Genomic DNA, 17,470 nt, shown 5'->3' on the forward strand with positions numbered 1-17,470 from the left:
CACTTGACTCCAGTTGGCAAAAACTGGGTCCAGAAGGTGACCCAACTTATGAGTAGGCAACAGTACCTTCTGCTCAAATTGTAGGTTAGCCATCGTGTGGCATAGCTCGCTCGCCACTTTGTCCGAGGGGGTATCTAGGTGAAGGTTCAGATCCCCTAGGACCAGATATTTGTCCGAGCGCAGAGCAGCTTCTGTAACACCTTCCACTAGCTCTTCAACGAAGGCAGTAGAAGAGCCTGGAGGACGATAGATTAGCAAGCCTTTCAGAGTGAAGCAGCCATTAATCAAAATGGAAAAGGCGCCAGCTTCACTGCCGTCGATCGCCATGCGATCCAGCTGGCATTGGTAATCTCGCCGCGCAACAATGGCTATCCCACCCCCTCTCCCACGTGGTCTATCTAGCCTTTGTATGCCATAGCCTTCAGGAATGGCCTCAATGACCTCCGGCATGGAGTCTTGATCAAGCCATGTTTCCGTGAGGAATAAGAGGTCCCACTGCTTCCCCGTAAGGAGGTCATGGATGTCAATGGCATGTTTCCGTAGGGAACGCACATTCAGTAGACCACATACCAAAGTATGCTGGCCTGCGGTAAGCGCTTTGCCTGTGTCGAAGGTATATTTACAGTGGCTGCAGCCCGCGTTGGTCCCTACATCAATGCTGTGGGGGCATAGCCCGCATAGCTCTCTTCGGAGGAGAAGTAGCTCATCTCGACTCCAAGAGATTTGACGGGAGGGAGGGACAGGGGTTATGGCCCTGGGCCGCAGTCGGCCGCGGACGGGCGCAGACGGGCTTAACTCTGGCGCGACTCCGGCGCGCCTTCGTCGCGCCCGCTGCGCTCGCCCGCTGCGCTGTCGACAACACATCCGCCTTAATGAGCGAAATAGGCCTGTAACTCGCACAGTCCAAAGGATCCATCTCCGCCTTGAGCATCAGGGCAATATCTAGCTTTATTCACCTCTGGCGTGTTTTTGTTTTGCTCTTCTTAATGACCTTGACAGGTAGCCGTCTGTCCCAAGCACTTTGCAAGTGGGGATGTCATCCATCACTTGTCTGATTTCCTCTTCTGTGATGGCCCCTTCCAACAGCTGGACCATTTCAAAGGACAGAGAGAACAAGTTCAATTTTGCAAGAAATTGCTCTCCAACTTATAGGGTTCTCTGGCATTTGACTAAGTGAGGAGCTTTATTGAAGGAACAAAAGACCGAAAGTACGTCTCATTCAGCCTTCGAGAAATCTACTTGCCCACTTGCTGAGGCGGGTCAGATTTCATCAGGACAAACTACTTTTACGGCCCACTGGCCTGTTCTGGCAAGCTGACAAACAGGTGTTCTGTTCACTCACTAAGTGCGTGAGTAATAAGAATGCTTTTAAATCTTGTTTTTATCTTGTCACATTTGCTCAGAGACGGAGGTCAAAAGTCAGTTTGTCTTCTTACATTTCCTTTCTTTCTCTGGAAAGTTAGAGGATTTTATAAAGTGATTTTGTAAAGTCTAACAGTTGTGCTGCAAAGCATGTAAAATGAAAGGCTGTAAGATGTTAGGCTTTTTTTTAAACAATATGTGAATAGTGTATAAGTCGTTCCAGCGGGTGGTGTGTTTTCCGAAGATAGGAACATCCGTCTTGAGCTTTAGGCAGTTGTCCTTCCTGCTGAGGCATTTTTAATGCAGTTGTGGAAGTTAGTCTTCTTTGAGGTGGAGTCGGCAGAGAATTATAGAGCAAGCTGTGTGTCGTGCCTATTGTTGTGGCCATTTCAATGGGAAATGATGTGTGTAAATGACACTACCACATAATGCTTTAGTAATGTATTCATTTAAAGTGAGTTTTTACACATCGACTGAGAAATATTCCTGCCCCACCCTGATGACAATCAGGGGTCATGTGTACCCTATATATGGGCCAGATTTGTATTTGACATGGAGCAAATGTTTAGTCTTTTAAATAAAAAAAGGTTTTTTTTTGTACAGCATATGTGAAGGTGCTCTCATATGTGACAATGTCGAAAAAGGTGGCTCCATAAAATAAAATATTTGCCTAGGATCGCACAATTTGAGTCAGGTTTATCCTTCAAGTACATTACAGTTAGGTTGAGTAGATTACTCAAGTTACTAGACCTGCAAGTCTAGTAACATTTTAATGATTTTTCAAGGCCAGCTAATGTTTGCTTTTGACTGCTGGAATAGTATGAGTGACCTCTAGCTGTCATAGCTAGAAGACCAACAGGCCGCATCATTCCTCCCCCCTCCCATTCATAGTGGCGTTGTTTTAGGCAGTAAAGATTTTTTTCCGCTGTTGAAGCATATGTACACCAGGCTTCTCCAATAAGTAGCTTGTTGGCTACTGGCTCTCCAGTAAGTAGCCTACTAAATCAGGCTTTTGCTTGGTTGAATTAACATATGTGTACCATAATTGAAACATGTGTATTCTAGTCAAATATTTGTGTATTTTCAGAACTGTTAAGCGTATGTTTGGAGAAAAATGTTTGAATTTCCAATATATATTTAAAGCTGATATTTGAGTGATAAGGGGCGCTATGAGGATTATTACTCTCATTATCACCATGTCGGGGGCTTTGCAACTAGGGCTGGTATGTATTTCTCATGCATACAAGTCAAAAGGAAGGGTTTTTAGTGGTCTGGGGAATGCCTATGCGCTCCGCTAATATATGCACAATGTCTGAAAGGATATCTAGTCTGTATGGTGCCTCTAGGAGCGGGGATAAGCTCTATAACCCCCCAATTACGAGTGGGTAAAACCCTCACAGTACAAACAAACAATGACCTAGGCACACATAAATAGTAAGTTTACATGGTATATACGAAATACACAAACATTGCAGTATAATAAATGACAGAGGAAGGAAATATCTTCGGAGATGTTGCGCAAAGTTCAGTCTTTTAATTTCTCTTAATAGTCTTTGTACAGAAGAAATACCAGCCGACACATGTTTCGTTGCATTTGGAAAATGTTTCCGTGACTTCCTCAGGGCTGTAGGAATACGAAGAAAATCCGGACTGTCGCTCAGCGTGTGATAATTCCAACCCGGCTGAGCTTGGAGAAAACTGGGTAAATCAGGTTGTTCTAAAATATCTAACGTGCAGTAGGATTTAACATCCTGCACGTATTAAACTGATTCTCGATCTGTCATAAAAGTATTGTTCAAACGTCAGAATAATGGTGAAAAGTAGACAAACGGATTAAGTTGAAGTCAGTGTGGCGGGGTGCCGTGAGGGGGGTCCACAACCCGGAACACTGTGATCCATTGTGAGGGTGTCAAGGCATAGAGCCACTATCAGAGCTTTACATTGGCTGCCGATTCAAGCTAGAATCCAGTTTAAGACACTTTGTTTGGCGTTCAAAATTTTGAATGGTACCAGCCCTGAGCTACTCCGCCCTCTTTAACTCTGTATACTCCTCAGCGTAACTTGCGCTCCTCGGGTCAGCATCTGATAAATACACCCAAGTTCAGACTTTGCCGTGTAGGAGGTCGCTCCTTTCGACTGCTGGCGGCCAAATTGTGGAACTCCTTGCCTGTATCTATTCGTAGTATTGATGAACTACTCCCATTTCGGAAAGCCATTAAGACATATCTTTTCCCTCTGATCTAAGGTTTCGTTCCTCTCTGTCTCACCACTTCCGGTACAATTATACGGTCAGCGCCGGGACGCCCCTTAGCTGGGGCAGCTGCGCGCTCTAACAAAACCTTAACATAACATACTCGCCTCAAGGTCAACTGCACTGCTGGGATTATCCGTTCCACTTTCCAAAACCCCCCTCACGGCGCCCCGCCACACTGACTTCAACTTCATCTGTTTGTCTACTTTTGACTTTTGGATAATTAGTATTGTGCAAATGCCGGAGACAAAGCATATTTTGGTCAAGGGATTATTATGGCAATGGTGAAGTTCGCCTTTTCTATGCGAGCGCATGGGCACATTATAATGTAGTGCTCATGTGTGCTATAGTCAACACTCTTATGTAATCACTTACCACCATGTCCTAAGTGCTTATTAAGATGTAGCCGTATATTAAGTTCTTGGCACTCAAATTGGATTGTAGATTTTGACACTCTTAAATGCAGAATGTCATGCATTGGACTTAGCGCACATGTATGCGTAATTGTGTGCATGGCATTAAGTGCTCACAAGATGTTTCTGTTAATAACGATAACTGCACTGATTAAATTGGAGTATTGGGGCAGATCTGTTTACCATTAGATTTCGTCACAGATAATAAGCACCAGGGTTGTGACATGTGGTTAATGCTTGGCTTGTCTGATGGTAACAAGTGAGATCGCAAAACTTAAGGTTTGGTCATTATTTCAATAGTTTCGTTATGACACATATATGAGATCTGTCTAGCATCTTTTGACTTAAGAATCTGGAACTGAAACGTTACATTAGAACATTTGGATACACTTTCGACTAAATTGGACGTCGCTAGCAACAGAAACCCCATTGTGGGTTGGAAGTATCACCACAATCAAAGTAGGTGATCGCACTTTTGGTTTTTGCATTATCCTCGCCATTACACTGGCAGATTGATGTACTCATTCTTGGCTATTCATGTCGTTTTACAGGGCACATTTACTAAGAAGACATAGGTATTTATCGCTATCTTCTGGTGTCACCACTTTGGGCTACAAAGGTATTAACTCCTGCGCCAACACAATTCCTTCCCCCACCAAAATTCTTCACCACATAATTAAGCGACTAAACAGCACGGACTACTTTATCGTTCACGAATTATCTTTTATATCATCTTGGTCTTGGTCATTTGGATGCAAATTTGTATCCCTCACCTCATACGGAACTTCTTAATGTGGATTTCTAGGGCTCAACACCTTGTGCACGTATATACATGTTTTCTTTTCACCTATGTTTGGGTGAATGTTAATGACTTTAAGTACACGTAATAATGTATTAGGTAATACATTGCTTATTCTAACTGTTTTTTGTGCAGCCTTGAGGAAGTCGCAGGATGATTACCCTTGTAAAGCGACAAAACACTTGTCGGCTGTCTGAAGATCTAAAGAATAAAAAGAGAAGAACATGAACCAATTGAGTGTATTTAATTGATGTTCACATTCTGCATTGCAATAACTATTGATACATGATTTTCGTGTTGAGGATTTTTCTGTGTATGCTTTCAGTAGTGACCTTGATTTGTCTCTGTTTGACCCTCTAGGGCCAGCCTGTTTGTACTTGGAACCGGAGCCCCAGTTCCTTGTCATGTAGCCTCCCCCTCTCTCCTACTATGGTCAGCTCACCGGCCTCCTTGGGATAGCTCTGAGAGAGCAGTTTCAGCCGGTGTATGTGACGTTTCCATATTAGTTGGGTCCCATGTATTCAGGAGTTCTTCAAACTCGTCTCGATAATCAAATTTCTTAGTACAACCTTCTTTACTGCTTAACATGGTCACAAGTTCCAGTAGAGCGTATTTAATTTTGTTTTTCTTCAACCGACGCCGCAAGTCAAGGAAACCTTTCCTACCTCAACATGGTCTAGTATGAAGATTCCTTAGTGACGTGTTTTGTGTTCTCCAAACAAGAAAGGGCCCCATTGTTTAGCTGCCAGAAGAATGTCTCATTCCTGCTGATGACATAGGAAGCACCCAATCACTTGCTTAAGAGTATCCCCCTGATTGTTATTGCGGATCCTAATCCTGTGGACCCTCTGTAGCTCTTCAGGGATTTTAGAGTCTAGTTTAGTGAGGTCTGGGATGAATCGATGCATAAAGGCCATTATGGTATTCTTTTCAAATGTTTCAGCAATACCAGAGAATATAACATTATCCCATTTGTTCCTGCCCTCCAGTTCTGTTAGTTTCACCTGAATGGAGCTGTGATCTTGTTCCCTATCGATCGCAGTCATCCGATTTTGTTCCACGTTTGCATCTGTGTTCCATCACCAATACTCTTGAGCTGAACTTTATGAATTTAGCACTTATAGAAAGGATTTCAGAGGACGTTTTGAAGGTGTTCTTTACAATTGATGAAACAGGCATCCTCAATGCCATCAATTCTTTCAGGATTGTTTTGAGTACTGCATATTGTGCCATTTCTTGGGAGGCAAGCAGGTTTCCCTTTCTCGGTTCCTGTGAATAAAAGCTGTCTGGCAGATTTTGAAATGGGCACATAAATCCCAGTGTCAATTATTATAAAATTTTAGCGGGCATGGCTAATGTCTTTGGGTAATGTACACTACACTCTTGTCTCATTATTCACTTATATTACTTCTGAATCATTGAGTGACAAAGTGGCAGTCCATGATCCAGTTTATGTAACCAGCAGATAAGTATCTGAAGGCATTCCACTAGTGTTAGAAATGGGTGTCTCTAGTTGGCAGGGGCAGGTACCACTGTCCAAATAGGGACCCTTGCTTTTAGTCAGGGTAAGGAGGAAACCCTCTGAGATAACCCCTGCTCACCCTCTAGGTAGCTTGGCACGAGCAGTCTAGGCTAACCAGAGGCAATGTGTAAAGTATTTGTACCAACACTCACAGTAACACAGTAAAAACACCACAAACTGACTCCAGCATAGTTTAGAAAAATAAAGGTATTTAATCTAAACTACACAAGACCAAAACGACAAAAATCCAACATACACAGTTCAAGAATATGGTTTCAAAAGAGTTCTTAAGGTTGCGATAAAATTCTTTCGGTTGCGATAAAATAATCCACAGTTACCTGAAAAGTTCACAGTTGCATCACGTTTAACTCACAGTACCTTTAGTTGCGACAAAGTTCCAAAAGCAGAAGCTGGTGCGGTGGAAAACAAGCGATGCGTTGCTCCTGAGACCCTGGGGAGGCGATGCGACAGCCCCGCTGCAGCAGCGGGCGTGTTGCGACGAATCCAGTCTGTATGGGGAGGAAGGCCACTTGTATGGATTCTGGTGCGTAGGTTCCGTAGGAAGTTTGTTCTCGCAAAGGCACGATGCGACGATCTTTGGAGGTGCGGCGATCTCCGGGGTGACGATGCGCAGACCATCAGTGATCTTCTCTCTCGCAGCTCCTCGATGCGTTGGCTTCGGCGATGACTCTCGCAGTGACTTGATGCAGTCCGCAAGCAGGCGGTGCGGCGATCCCACCCAGCGACGACAGGCTCTGCGACGACACTCGCAGCGATGTTAGATTTCCCGCACCGATCGGGTGCGTCCCGCAAACGAAGGATGCAACGATTCTGACAGCGGCAACAGGCGCTGCGACGATCTCGACCTTCGTAGCGGTGGGAATTTCCTCGCACTGTCGGGGATGCGCTCCGCAGCGAGATATGCAATAACTTCTGTAGCAAAGTCTCTCAAGCTTAGTTTCCAGCTTCCCAGCACAGGTACAACTTCCAGAGGCACCACACATGGGCCACGCACTCCAGGAAGGACATAACTCTCTCAGTAGAGCTCAGGGGAAGCTGGGGGTGAAGTCCTTTTGTTCCTGGGACTTCAAAACAGGGGGGGAGCTCTTCTCATGCCCTTGGAGATTCCTTCAAGCAAGGGGACACAGCGCAAAGCAAAGTCCTTCCCCTCTCCTTGGGAGCAAAGCTACAGCAGGGCAATCCAGCAGAGCAACAGCTGGGCAATCTTCCTTCTTCAGTTTCAGCTTTCTCCTTGGCAGAGGTTCCTTCTTGATTCCATGATGATCTAAGTTTCTGTTGTCAGGGGTCCTGTACTTATACCCCTAAAAGTCTTTGTTCTCTTTGTGCAAGTGGGCCCTGACCCCAGTCTGAACCAGTTCTGGGTGTTTCTTGAGCACTTTGTTTTCCTGGCTTCTCCTTTCCTTTCAGAGTGAGGGGCAGGGTCGTCAGCCGCCCAGCAGGCGGTGGAGCCAGCATTGTGGAAGGCAGGCACAGCCCTATTCAGGCCCAGGACACAGCGCAAAGCAAAGTCCTTCCCCTCTCCTTGGGAGCAAAGCTACAGCAGGGCAATCCAGCAGAGCAACAGCTGGGCAATCTTCCTTCTTCAGTTTCAGCTTTCTCCTTGGCAGAAGTTCCTTCTTGATTCCATGATGATCTAAGTTTCTGTTGTCAGGGGTCCTGTACTTATACCCCTAAAAGTCTTTGTTCTCTTTTGCAAGTGGGCCCTGACCCCGGTCTGAACCAGTTCTGGGTGTTTCTTGAGCACTTTGTTTTCCTGGCTTCTCCTTTCCTTTCAGAGTGAGGGGCAGGGTCGTCAGCCGCCCAGCAGGCGGCGGAGCCAGCATTGTGGAAGGCAGGCACAGCCCTATTCAGGCCCAGGTGCTAACTCCTCCCACCACTCAAGTTGCAAATGCAGTCATTCAGCCTAAGGCTGACTCAGCCAGCCTCCTGGGGAATCCCCAGCCCCTGTCACTCTCAAACCAGACAGTCAATACACAAACAGGCCAAGGCACACAGGAAGGTTATACAAGAGAACAGCAACTTTCTAAAAGTGCTGTTCTCAAACACAGGATTTAAAAACAATCTTTCCTAAAAGATGTGTTAAATTCTGAGTTCAGGGATACTAGACTCTTATGTCTTATCTTGCTTCTATGGGAAGATATGCTGGTAGCCACTGTAGCCAGCATCCCTCATGTTAATCTATGAAGCAAGATAGCCTTACAGCAGTGAAAAACGAAAATGGCTGTAATTCACCACCAGAGCATGTCACCTGCACAAGTACATGCTTTACCTTTCACATACACTGCACCCTGCCCAGGGGGGTACCATGGGCCTTCCATAGGGGTGACCAATGTGCACAAAAAGGGAAGGGTTAGACCCGGTCAGTGGGGACACTGACCAGGCGGACATGGCAGTTCAGACTGCACACAGGCATGGTGTCTCAGGCCTGCGGTGGCAGGCCTGAGACACCATTTCAGGGCTACTCATGTGGGTGGCACTATCAGTGCTGCAGGCCCACTAGTAGCATTTGTCATCACCAGCCCTGGCACACTCTGTGCACTTTACTAGGGACTTCTTGGTAATACAAATATGCCAATCATGAATAACCAATTACAATACAATTTACACAGAGAGCATATGCACTTTAGCAGTGATCAGCAGTGGTAAAGTGCGCAGAGTCCTATTGCCAACAGCCACGGGTCAGGAAAAATAAGGGAGGAAGAAGCAAAAAGTTTGAGGATGACCCTGCAAGAAGGGCCAGTTCTAACAACTAGTTATTACCATACCAGTCATCGAAAGTTGGAGGTAAAATGACCATCTACCCCAAGCAGTCTGCATGATGCTTAATAAAGCCCCAGTTTTGGCAGGGTGTGTCTGATCTGTGTGGGTAGGACTAGTGCAAGATCCAAGGGTCAGCTGCGCTCATGCAGGTGTTGTGCATTTGTCCCAATATTTCCCATTCGCAGCAGCATGTCTGCTAACAGATTGCAAAGTCTCTGATAAAGCTGGATAACAGCCTCAGTAGGGGCGTATGGGCAGAGTTATAACTGTCCAGAAACAAAAAGCCCTCTGAGGCCTGACAGGCATCAGCACTTCCAGATGAGCCAATTGCCATAAAGGACTTCTGCCAGCGTCTCCCCCAAATCAGAGCCTGTTCCAGGCAGATCGAGCCCAATCACAGATGGCCACTGCAATATTATTGAGACAATTAGCCCTCTTTCTGTGGCCACTGTTGTCTGCTCCCTCATCCTGCAGCTTCTTGCGACACTTATCAGCTGCCACTACTACTACTCTTGCTACCCTTCCTACATAGCAAGGGCAGCTCTTATGGTGAGCTAATGAAAGCGCTAGGGCCCTTGATGATGTCTGGTCCTTGCAGCTCAGCCCGACTTGACACCAGGTCTTCACGCAGCTTTCCAGGGCTTCACACAGCTTTCCAGGGCTTCACACAGTGCAGTGGCCTGATCTACTCTTGCATGTACCCCTTTTAGGCTGCAGGGTTGTGAATGAGGTTGGTGGAGGTCTCCAAACTGCCACTCTAGATAGAGCCTTCACGGAACTTCGGGGATAGACCACCATCTTCCTCTGTGAATTACTCTGCTCCCCTAATGCTTGTTAAGTTCTGAAGTGGGTTATCAATCATATTATGGACCAACTGTGGCAATTGACACCACATTTCGACACAAAATGCCTCTGTTCAGTTTGTAACTTGACTTCACCTCAAGATGACTGTTTGCTCCTTATACATGAACATCACAATGTGTCAGTGGAAAAGCCACGAATTCAGCTATCCATCGGCTGGCAAAGTGGTTTAATCCTTGCAAATGTTGTGTAGTAATGTGCATGAAAGGTGTTCTATTACCTGTGCTGTCCCAGCAACTTCCCTACTGAGTGGTAAGATGTTTCAACTATTCTTTTTTAGTTTTTGAACATTTTCACATTTATCTGGTGCACATACGCACTAGGGCCCCTGATGCCAGTAGTCTGTAAGCAGATGCTGTTTAATGTCCTTTGTTATACAGCTGGAGCCCCCTCTATGGTATGGGACCAAACTTTTTTCAGGATAAACTAGCTAGATACGCGCCTGCACGTGTATTGTGTCCTGGATCCTTGTGCCAAGTCCAAGTTTCTACCTTTATGTGATGGGTATAGAGGATATGCATTTTCCATCCTAGCAAGTTACATTTGAATCTTCACTTCACAAAGATCCATCATACATTTCTATCAATGCATTCATCAGGCATTTTACAAAGTCCTCAAGACTTATCTATTCTGTAAACCTAGTAATTTTCATCAGTCACTACAACTTCTGCGGTTGATTACAGTTCTGTCATCAAGGAGCCTTTGGGCATATGCTGCGCATTACAGATACCTCACTTAGGGCATTTTTGGGGGAATATCTTTCTGTTTTAAAATATCCATGTTCTGCTGGAGGGCTACTTTCATACTAAAATGTTAGCAATATGAGCTGTTTAAACTATCATATTGAACTAAGTCTTCTGAAACCTACACTGATGGAGATATATTCCAGCAGTTGTTAAATTTAGTTAGTTGCGTTATTTAAAAAGTTACCTGTCTCCACTAACGTGTGTTTGAAAAGTATTTATCCATTCCAACAGACCTAGCTCTGTCTTTGGTCTTTAAGAGCAAAATAGTTACCTTACCACCTCTCCTCTCCACTCTAACCCCACATCCTCCTCTTCAATTCCCTACATTTCTGATGGCAGACATTGATTTGGAAATTAAATGGGAAATAAGGGCTTTATATACTGAGAGGAAAAAGCAAGAAGTCCTTTATTAAATTGCAACGTTAAAACTGGCCAGTCCAAAATTGGGTTATTTTGATTACGCTAACTTTCATTGAAAATATTATTTATTTTTTTGTAACTACTTTGCATTCATTTGCAGGGCTGTTTATTATTGGTACATTTTATTTATTTCATTTACTTGCATTGAACACTGTGTTATGTATTGTGTGGTAGTAATGCTGGTCGCTTAATCATCATTTTTATTTTGCTTTGCTTTATTTCATGCTCCTCTTTATCTTTGCCAAAAAATGCAGAGAGCTTTAAGAATTTGGAGCATGACTTTGCCTTTACCATTGGAGCTGGGGTTCATACCTGGATATTCTCCCCTCCTTTCCTAATTCATCTTTGTACCCTGGCTAATATGACACTGCTTTTCATTCTGCTTCACGCATCTGTAAAACAATATGTAATTTTAGAAGGGTTAGTAGCTTGTTGATAAAGTTTGGCTTCAACAATTTTCTTAAGGCTACCTAGTTGGACATCTATCTTAGACTATTTGAGACAGCTGCAACCCAGTTGAAAACATAGATACATTCAAATGCCTCTTCATCTGTCACAAGGCTGTGCATGATAAAAGCCACCAGTTCATGCACAGGATAATTACTCCTTATAATTCTCATCACTTCTTGCACATATTAGTCTAAGGACGTTTGTTTGTTCTCACATTTCTAAATTCATACTCTGTACTCATGCTTTTTAATATGCAGTGGCCAGGCTCTGGAATGCACTCCCTCAAACTCTGTTCCTCACTGAGAATCTTGTTGCCTTTAGGAAAGAGCTGAAGACTTGCCTAACTAGTTATGGTCTCAGTAACTGCTGTGTAGGTGCTGCTCAGCACCAGGATGCCCATATGGGTAACAGAGCCCTTTCTAAAACTACTAAGTAAATAATTGATGATCATGCTAGGTCTATGAATAAAACCCATTACGCTAAAGTCAGTTTTTTTCTAAAGCTTTCCTCCTACATAAGAATTGTGTCCACACGTGTAGTTGGCAGGCATTAAAATAAGCTACCGTGGGGTTGCTCTGCGACTTTTCTTTTCATGGTCTCTGATCTAAAAGTATCTTGAACCTAAACAAGATTCTTGAATGCAAGATTCTTTCAGGTTTATATGTTGAGGTAGCACATTTTCCTGTTGTTTGATTCAAGTCAGTGTTCAAGTTTGGTATAGAGGACACATTAAAGCCATGTCTAGGCAGGTTTGGTCCTGCCTGTTTAGCGATAGCGTAGCATGTTTTTGTATGCAACCTAAACATGTAGCATAGGCCCTTCTATAGAACCAACAAAGTTATGACACCGCAAACATTAGCAGGTTTTGTAAATGAAAATCCAGAATAGAATTAAACTGCATCTCCTGATCATCTTTCCATGAAGTTGGAGGAATAAAGGGACTCAAAGAGAAATATGATGTTAAGCATATATAAAAAAATGTCGAACAATACTGGATTGGCAGAAATTAATTGATTTGTCAAATAGACGGCTTCTCTAAATGAAAGAATGTGTTCTTAAAGCTGGGGCTTTCTGCCTTGCAGATTAAAAAGACAGATTTTTGGATTACCAAATAGATCTTTATCTTTTTGGCATACACTCAATTATCATACATTTAATTATGGCTCAACAAGCTATTTATGAAAATAAGTAGTATGTTATAAATTAATGAAATGTAAAGGAAAATAATTTAGCTGAACAAGAAGCTATTTCTCTGGGCTTTCTACAAGATTGTTGATGACACCAAGCTTTTTTTTGGGCACGTTTAATGCCCCGTTTCCCCAAAAATTATTCAATCCCATAATTTAACTCTTTTGTCTCTTATGAATCATGTGTAACCCATTTTTCAGCAGTTTGTAATTTTAAGTTAGTGAGTAACAGCTCTACCATCTGTGAACAGGTTTTAAGTAGGAAACCCCTCCCATTACATATCACCCTCGAGGAGGTCAATCTTGCCTTGCATCAAGGTGCAGCTGGGAAAGCACCAGGCCCTGATTGGGTACCAGTAGATGCTTATAAATCAGTCTTGGATTTATGGAGCCCCATCCTGACATTGATGTGTAACGCAGCTGTGGAATGTATGATTCCCCCACTCTTCCTGGACTCTATCAACAATCATATCCATTTTGAAGAAGGGTTATAAGTCAGACCCCAGCTGCTATCGCCTTATTTCTCTATTGAACTCATCAGTTAAATTAATGAGTAGGATTTTACTAGAGGAATGGGCACGGGACTATTTTAGGAAGGGCCTGGAGACAGTTGAGCAATGTATGAATTTGGAATTGCTAATTGGAAAAAAATACCAGGCTAAGCCAGGATCTCTCTATTCTTCTTTTAAAGCTATAAGTAGTGTGTTTGGCTGGTTGACCATTCCATCTTCGGGTCGACTCAGATTTCCCTTGGTGCCCCAGAAAATATTATCTTTTTTTTGCACGTCTGTATGGGAACTTCTCGTCAAGGGTTCGATGCGGCCCCCTGGGTGAATGCTCACCTTCATTGGGGGCGGGGGGAGTTAGCCAGGGTTCTGTAATGGCCCTTTTCTATTTTCGTTTTTTATCAATGGGATCGATAGTGCCCTACAGGCCAATGCGCTCAGCGCTGCAGGTCATTCTGTCCCTGTGCTGTTATATGCCGATAATGTGGTTTTACTATCTAGGGCCCCCCCCCCATCCCCCACTGCACCCATCGGCCTGTTGAAGCTGATGAATACATTTGGGGATTTTCTGGATTCAACGAAGATGGTAATTTATAAAACAAAAACTTATACAATGGTGTGTGTGTGTGTGTGTGAAAAATGAGCAAATGTGTAGGCCCTTTTCATTTGGGGTTCCGTAATAACGAGGGCAAATTCTTTCTGTTATTTAGGGATTCTATTCATAAGTAAAGGTGTTTGGACCCAGTAGATTCTAAATGTTAGATTAAAGATTAGTAGAATCTGCCATGGGATCCTTGGATTTGCCAAACATTGGGTAATCGACCTGTCAAGGAGATGCTAGACATTTATAAGGCCAGAGGGGTGTCATGTGCCACCTTTGTGGCATGACTGTGGGTTTATACCCCCTAGTAATCCCCTCCAGAAAGAACATACATTCATTAAATATCTGCTATTTCTACCTGTCCCTGCCTCAGCTTTGATTGTTCATAAGGAAGTTGATTTGCAGTACCTGAAGGACCTGCTTCAATTGAAACCCCTATTACTTTGGTTTTCAATTTGGTCTAAAGAGGAAACAATACTTACACAACTGATTATTGCAGAATGTCTTACCCTGGATTATGTTTCTAATATTCCCGGGTTTACCAATATACATTTTTTAAGCATTTTGTTTAGTATGCCTTTCCTAATGATCCATCAAAATCTTTATCCCTTGACCAGAATCTTGAGGCAACTTTTGAAAAATATATATGTGATCGCAAAATGCATGATGAGTTAAAGAAATCTAATGATGCTTTTTATGTCGCTTAATCCACAGGAAGGCTGTCAATTTTATCTGTCTTGTCTAACTATAACTCAGCATCACTATGTTCTGATGAGACTGCAAGGTGGCTCAGTTCATCATTTAGTTGCATTTCCTGATAAGAAGACACGTACATTAGAAATCATACCTGGCGATATTGTGTTCAAGCAAAGCACACAAAACTTTGATGTTATGTGCCTTGTATAAGAATTTTAGGAGTTATTAACCTAAACCAATTCTTCTCGCACAATATATTAGAGATTATAAAGTTGCACTGAGCTATTTATCTGCATTGAGAGATCCCCTTGTATGCATTAATGTTGCTCTTTTTTTATAAGGTGGGGGCTATACAATCTAGAAAAAGTATTATGTATTAGAGATAATAATCGGAGGATATGGGGCTGCCTTTGTATATGTATTTTAAATAATGTTTTTATGACCTTTTCATGTATTATATGTACTTTTATGGCTGTTTTGTAATATACCCAATAAAGGTTAATCAAATTGAGTAGTAGTACTTTGCTAGATCTCCTATCGGAGTAAATGACAAGACAAGGTAGAGCATTTTCCAATCACAAACTTTTAGGTACAGACATGCTGTTACAAAGCATGATCCCATGTTATTACGGGGACGATGGCAACACACTCTCAGACCATCTAAATAAGTGCATGTCTGTCATTAAATATTTTATTTGTTATAAAAACTTGGTTGCTTTCAAATTGGTCTTTAAAGCTTTTTCTTTTTATTACTTAGGTATCCAAATTCCTGAAGTCCTGTGCGTACTTTCTAATGTCCTGCCTACTGTTTCATAGTATTATTGTATTATATGGAGCACCACTTCTGGAGTAAGTATTGTAAGCACATTTGTCTTTGTTGCTACATGAAATTCATTGGTTTCTTCTGCTATTAAGGGGAACTTCCTTCTTGGGGAACACCCTTCCTCTCAATTTATAACAATCTTCTGTGTCACACCAAGTCATTTGTGATGTTTCGAATACCATGCTATTTGCTGTCATCTGCATTTCTTTAGTCTTTGTGGCATTCTGCCCCTCCTCTCAGCTAGCTATACTACATTCCAGAAAATAGCCGAAATAAAGAACCCCAACCTGACTAAAACCAGCTGTTGAAACTCCATTTTTGTGAGTTTCCAAATTAAGAAAAAATCCCTTTCCTTGAAAATATTAACAAAAAGGAACAAAAAAGTACACCAGCAAAAGAGGGTGGAAGCAACAGGAAAATAACAAAAACAGGTCAGCAGAAAAAGGTAGCAGATTAATGGAAAGGGGAAAGATTTTTTAGGGTATGGGTAGGGAACATGCTATTGTAAAATTACTACAGCATACGGTATGGATAGTGGTAAAAAAATCATATGTAGTGATAAGGGACAGTGGTTTGGGTGGTATGACATATGGGGGTAGAGGTACTACAGTATTGGCATGGTAGAGGTATACATTTTGTAGGTAAGAGTGGAGATATCAGAATGTAGTGACCAGGTAGACTAAGTTCTAGACAGTAGTAATGATACTAGCAGATAGGTCAGCATGGTGGTAAATGGGTAGATGTAATAGTAATAGGGTGTAGGCAGCCATTGAGGTACTATGACCAAGGTAAAGGTCCTAGGCATAGACTGGGAAGAGTCACAAAGGTAAAGTAGGAGTACAGGTGCAAGCAAGGGTATAGAGCTACATAATTGATGCCAAGTGTAGTGGAACTAGGATAAGGGCAGTAGTGGAGATGCTAGGGTAAAAATAGTGGTAGTAGTAAAAATTACCTAGGTGAAAGGGTAGTATAGTATCGCCATGGGTTGACGTACACTGGAGTACAAATATTATAAGTAGTAAGGGTACTAGAGTGATGATGTTGGAGAGTTACAGGGATGTATGTGCGATAGACATTAAAGGATGTAGGTAGCAAATTCAGAACAAGGGTATTGGCAGGGGTACAGCAGGGAGTAAAAAAGCAAAGTTGAGAGAAAGCAATCAACTGTGGTGTAGGAAGAGTCAGGGAGAGAGGAAATAAGGGGAGGGGAGGAATGAGAGTAGACCAAGAAGAGAAACAAGTGATATATGAGGTCCCGGAAAGAAACAGTGCAGCACTTTTCTTTCTTTTTTTTACATGAAGGGGATTGTTGAAGATAGATTTGAGCTGGATTTAATATTTTTAATTAAACATTGACATACGCAGGGAGCTAAAGATTACATTGACGCAATCAGCCGACCATAATTTATTATGTTCTTCCTAATGCATGACTAAACCCGAACTTGTTACACTTGTGAATTGTATTAACTACCTCTTTCAATGTTCCGGGCGTGTTGTCACTGAAATTAGACCTCTGTCGACACTTAGTACAAAGGAAAGATCCTAATTTTGAAGAACAAATGCTTATAGATTCACATGTTATGCATTATTAGACCATCTATTGGCTGGATCAAGAATTGTTCATGTACAAACCTTTATCTGCTGGGTGTCGACTTAGGTGGAATCCGTATGACTCACTATGAGGTCAACCATAATCCTGCAGTGTCCACTAACGTAACCTCCTTGTTTGGGTCTCCCCTCCCCCTCCCCCCTTGTGGGTTTTGACATTTTTGAGAGCTTCTCAAAAGTCATCAACATGAGGTTGAAGAATCACAAAAAAGGTCTGTTAAGGGGTGATTGGGTTTGGTGCTGGATTTGAGGACTCAGGCTTTTTCAAAGGATCTTCAAAGTAGTTAAAGAATTTTCTATATTAGAGATGATGAATGACCCTGAGACTCCACATCACTATTTGGTAGTATGAGCTCGATCTTTGCCTTAATTGCCACTGAAAAATCACCCTTAATGATGGACACCCAGTGTACATGTTCCGTTTCCCAAGACTGTTACGCTTCT

At 42.7% G+C, this 17,470-nt stretch overlaps 1 protein-coding gene across 1 annotated transcript in view; it reads left to right on the forward strand.

Moving 5' to 3' along the window:
• The window catches only part of PIGF (phosphatidylinositol glycan anchor biosynthesis class F), a 98,619-nt gene that overhangs the window by 16,640 nt on the left and 64,509 nt on the right, over positions 1–17,470 (forward strand). The window contains exon 3 of the mRNA XM_086927781.1: positions 15,353–15,444. Coding sequence (XP_086783907.1) covers positions 15,353–15,444 — 92 coding nt within the window. The remainder of the gene's footprint in view (positions 1–15,352; positions 15,445–17,470) is intronic.

Source organism: Lissotriton vulgaris, chromosome 6 (genome assembly GCF_964263255.1).
Source record: "Lissotriton vulgaris chromosome 6, aLisVul1.2, whole genome shotgun sequence".
Taxonomy (NCBI): Eukaryota; Metazoa; Chordata; class Amphibia; order Caudata; family Salamandridae; genus Lissotriton; species Lissotriton vulgaris.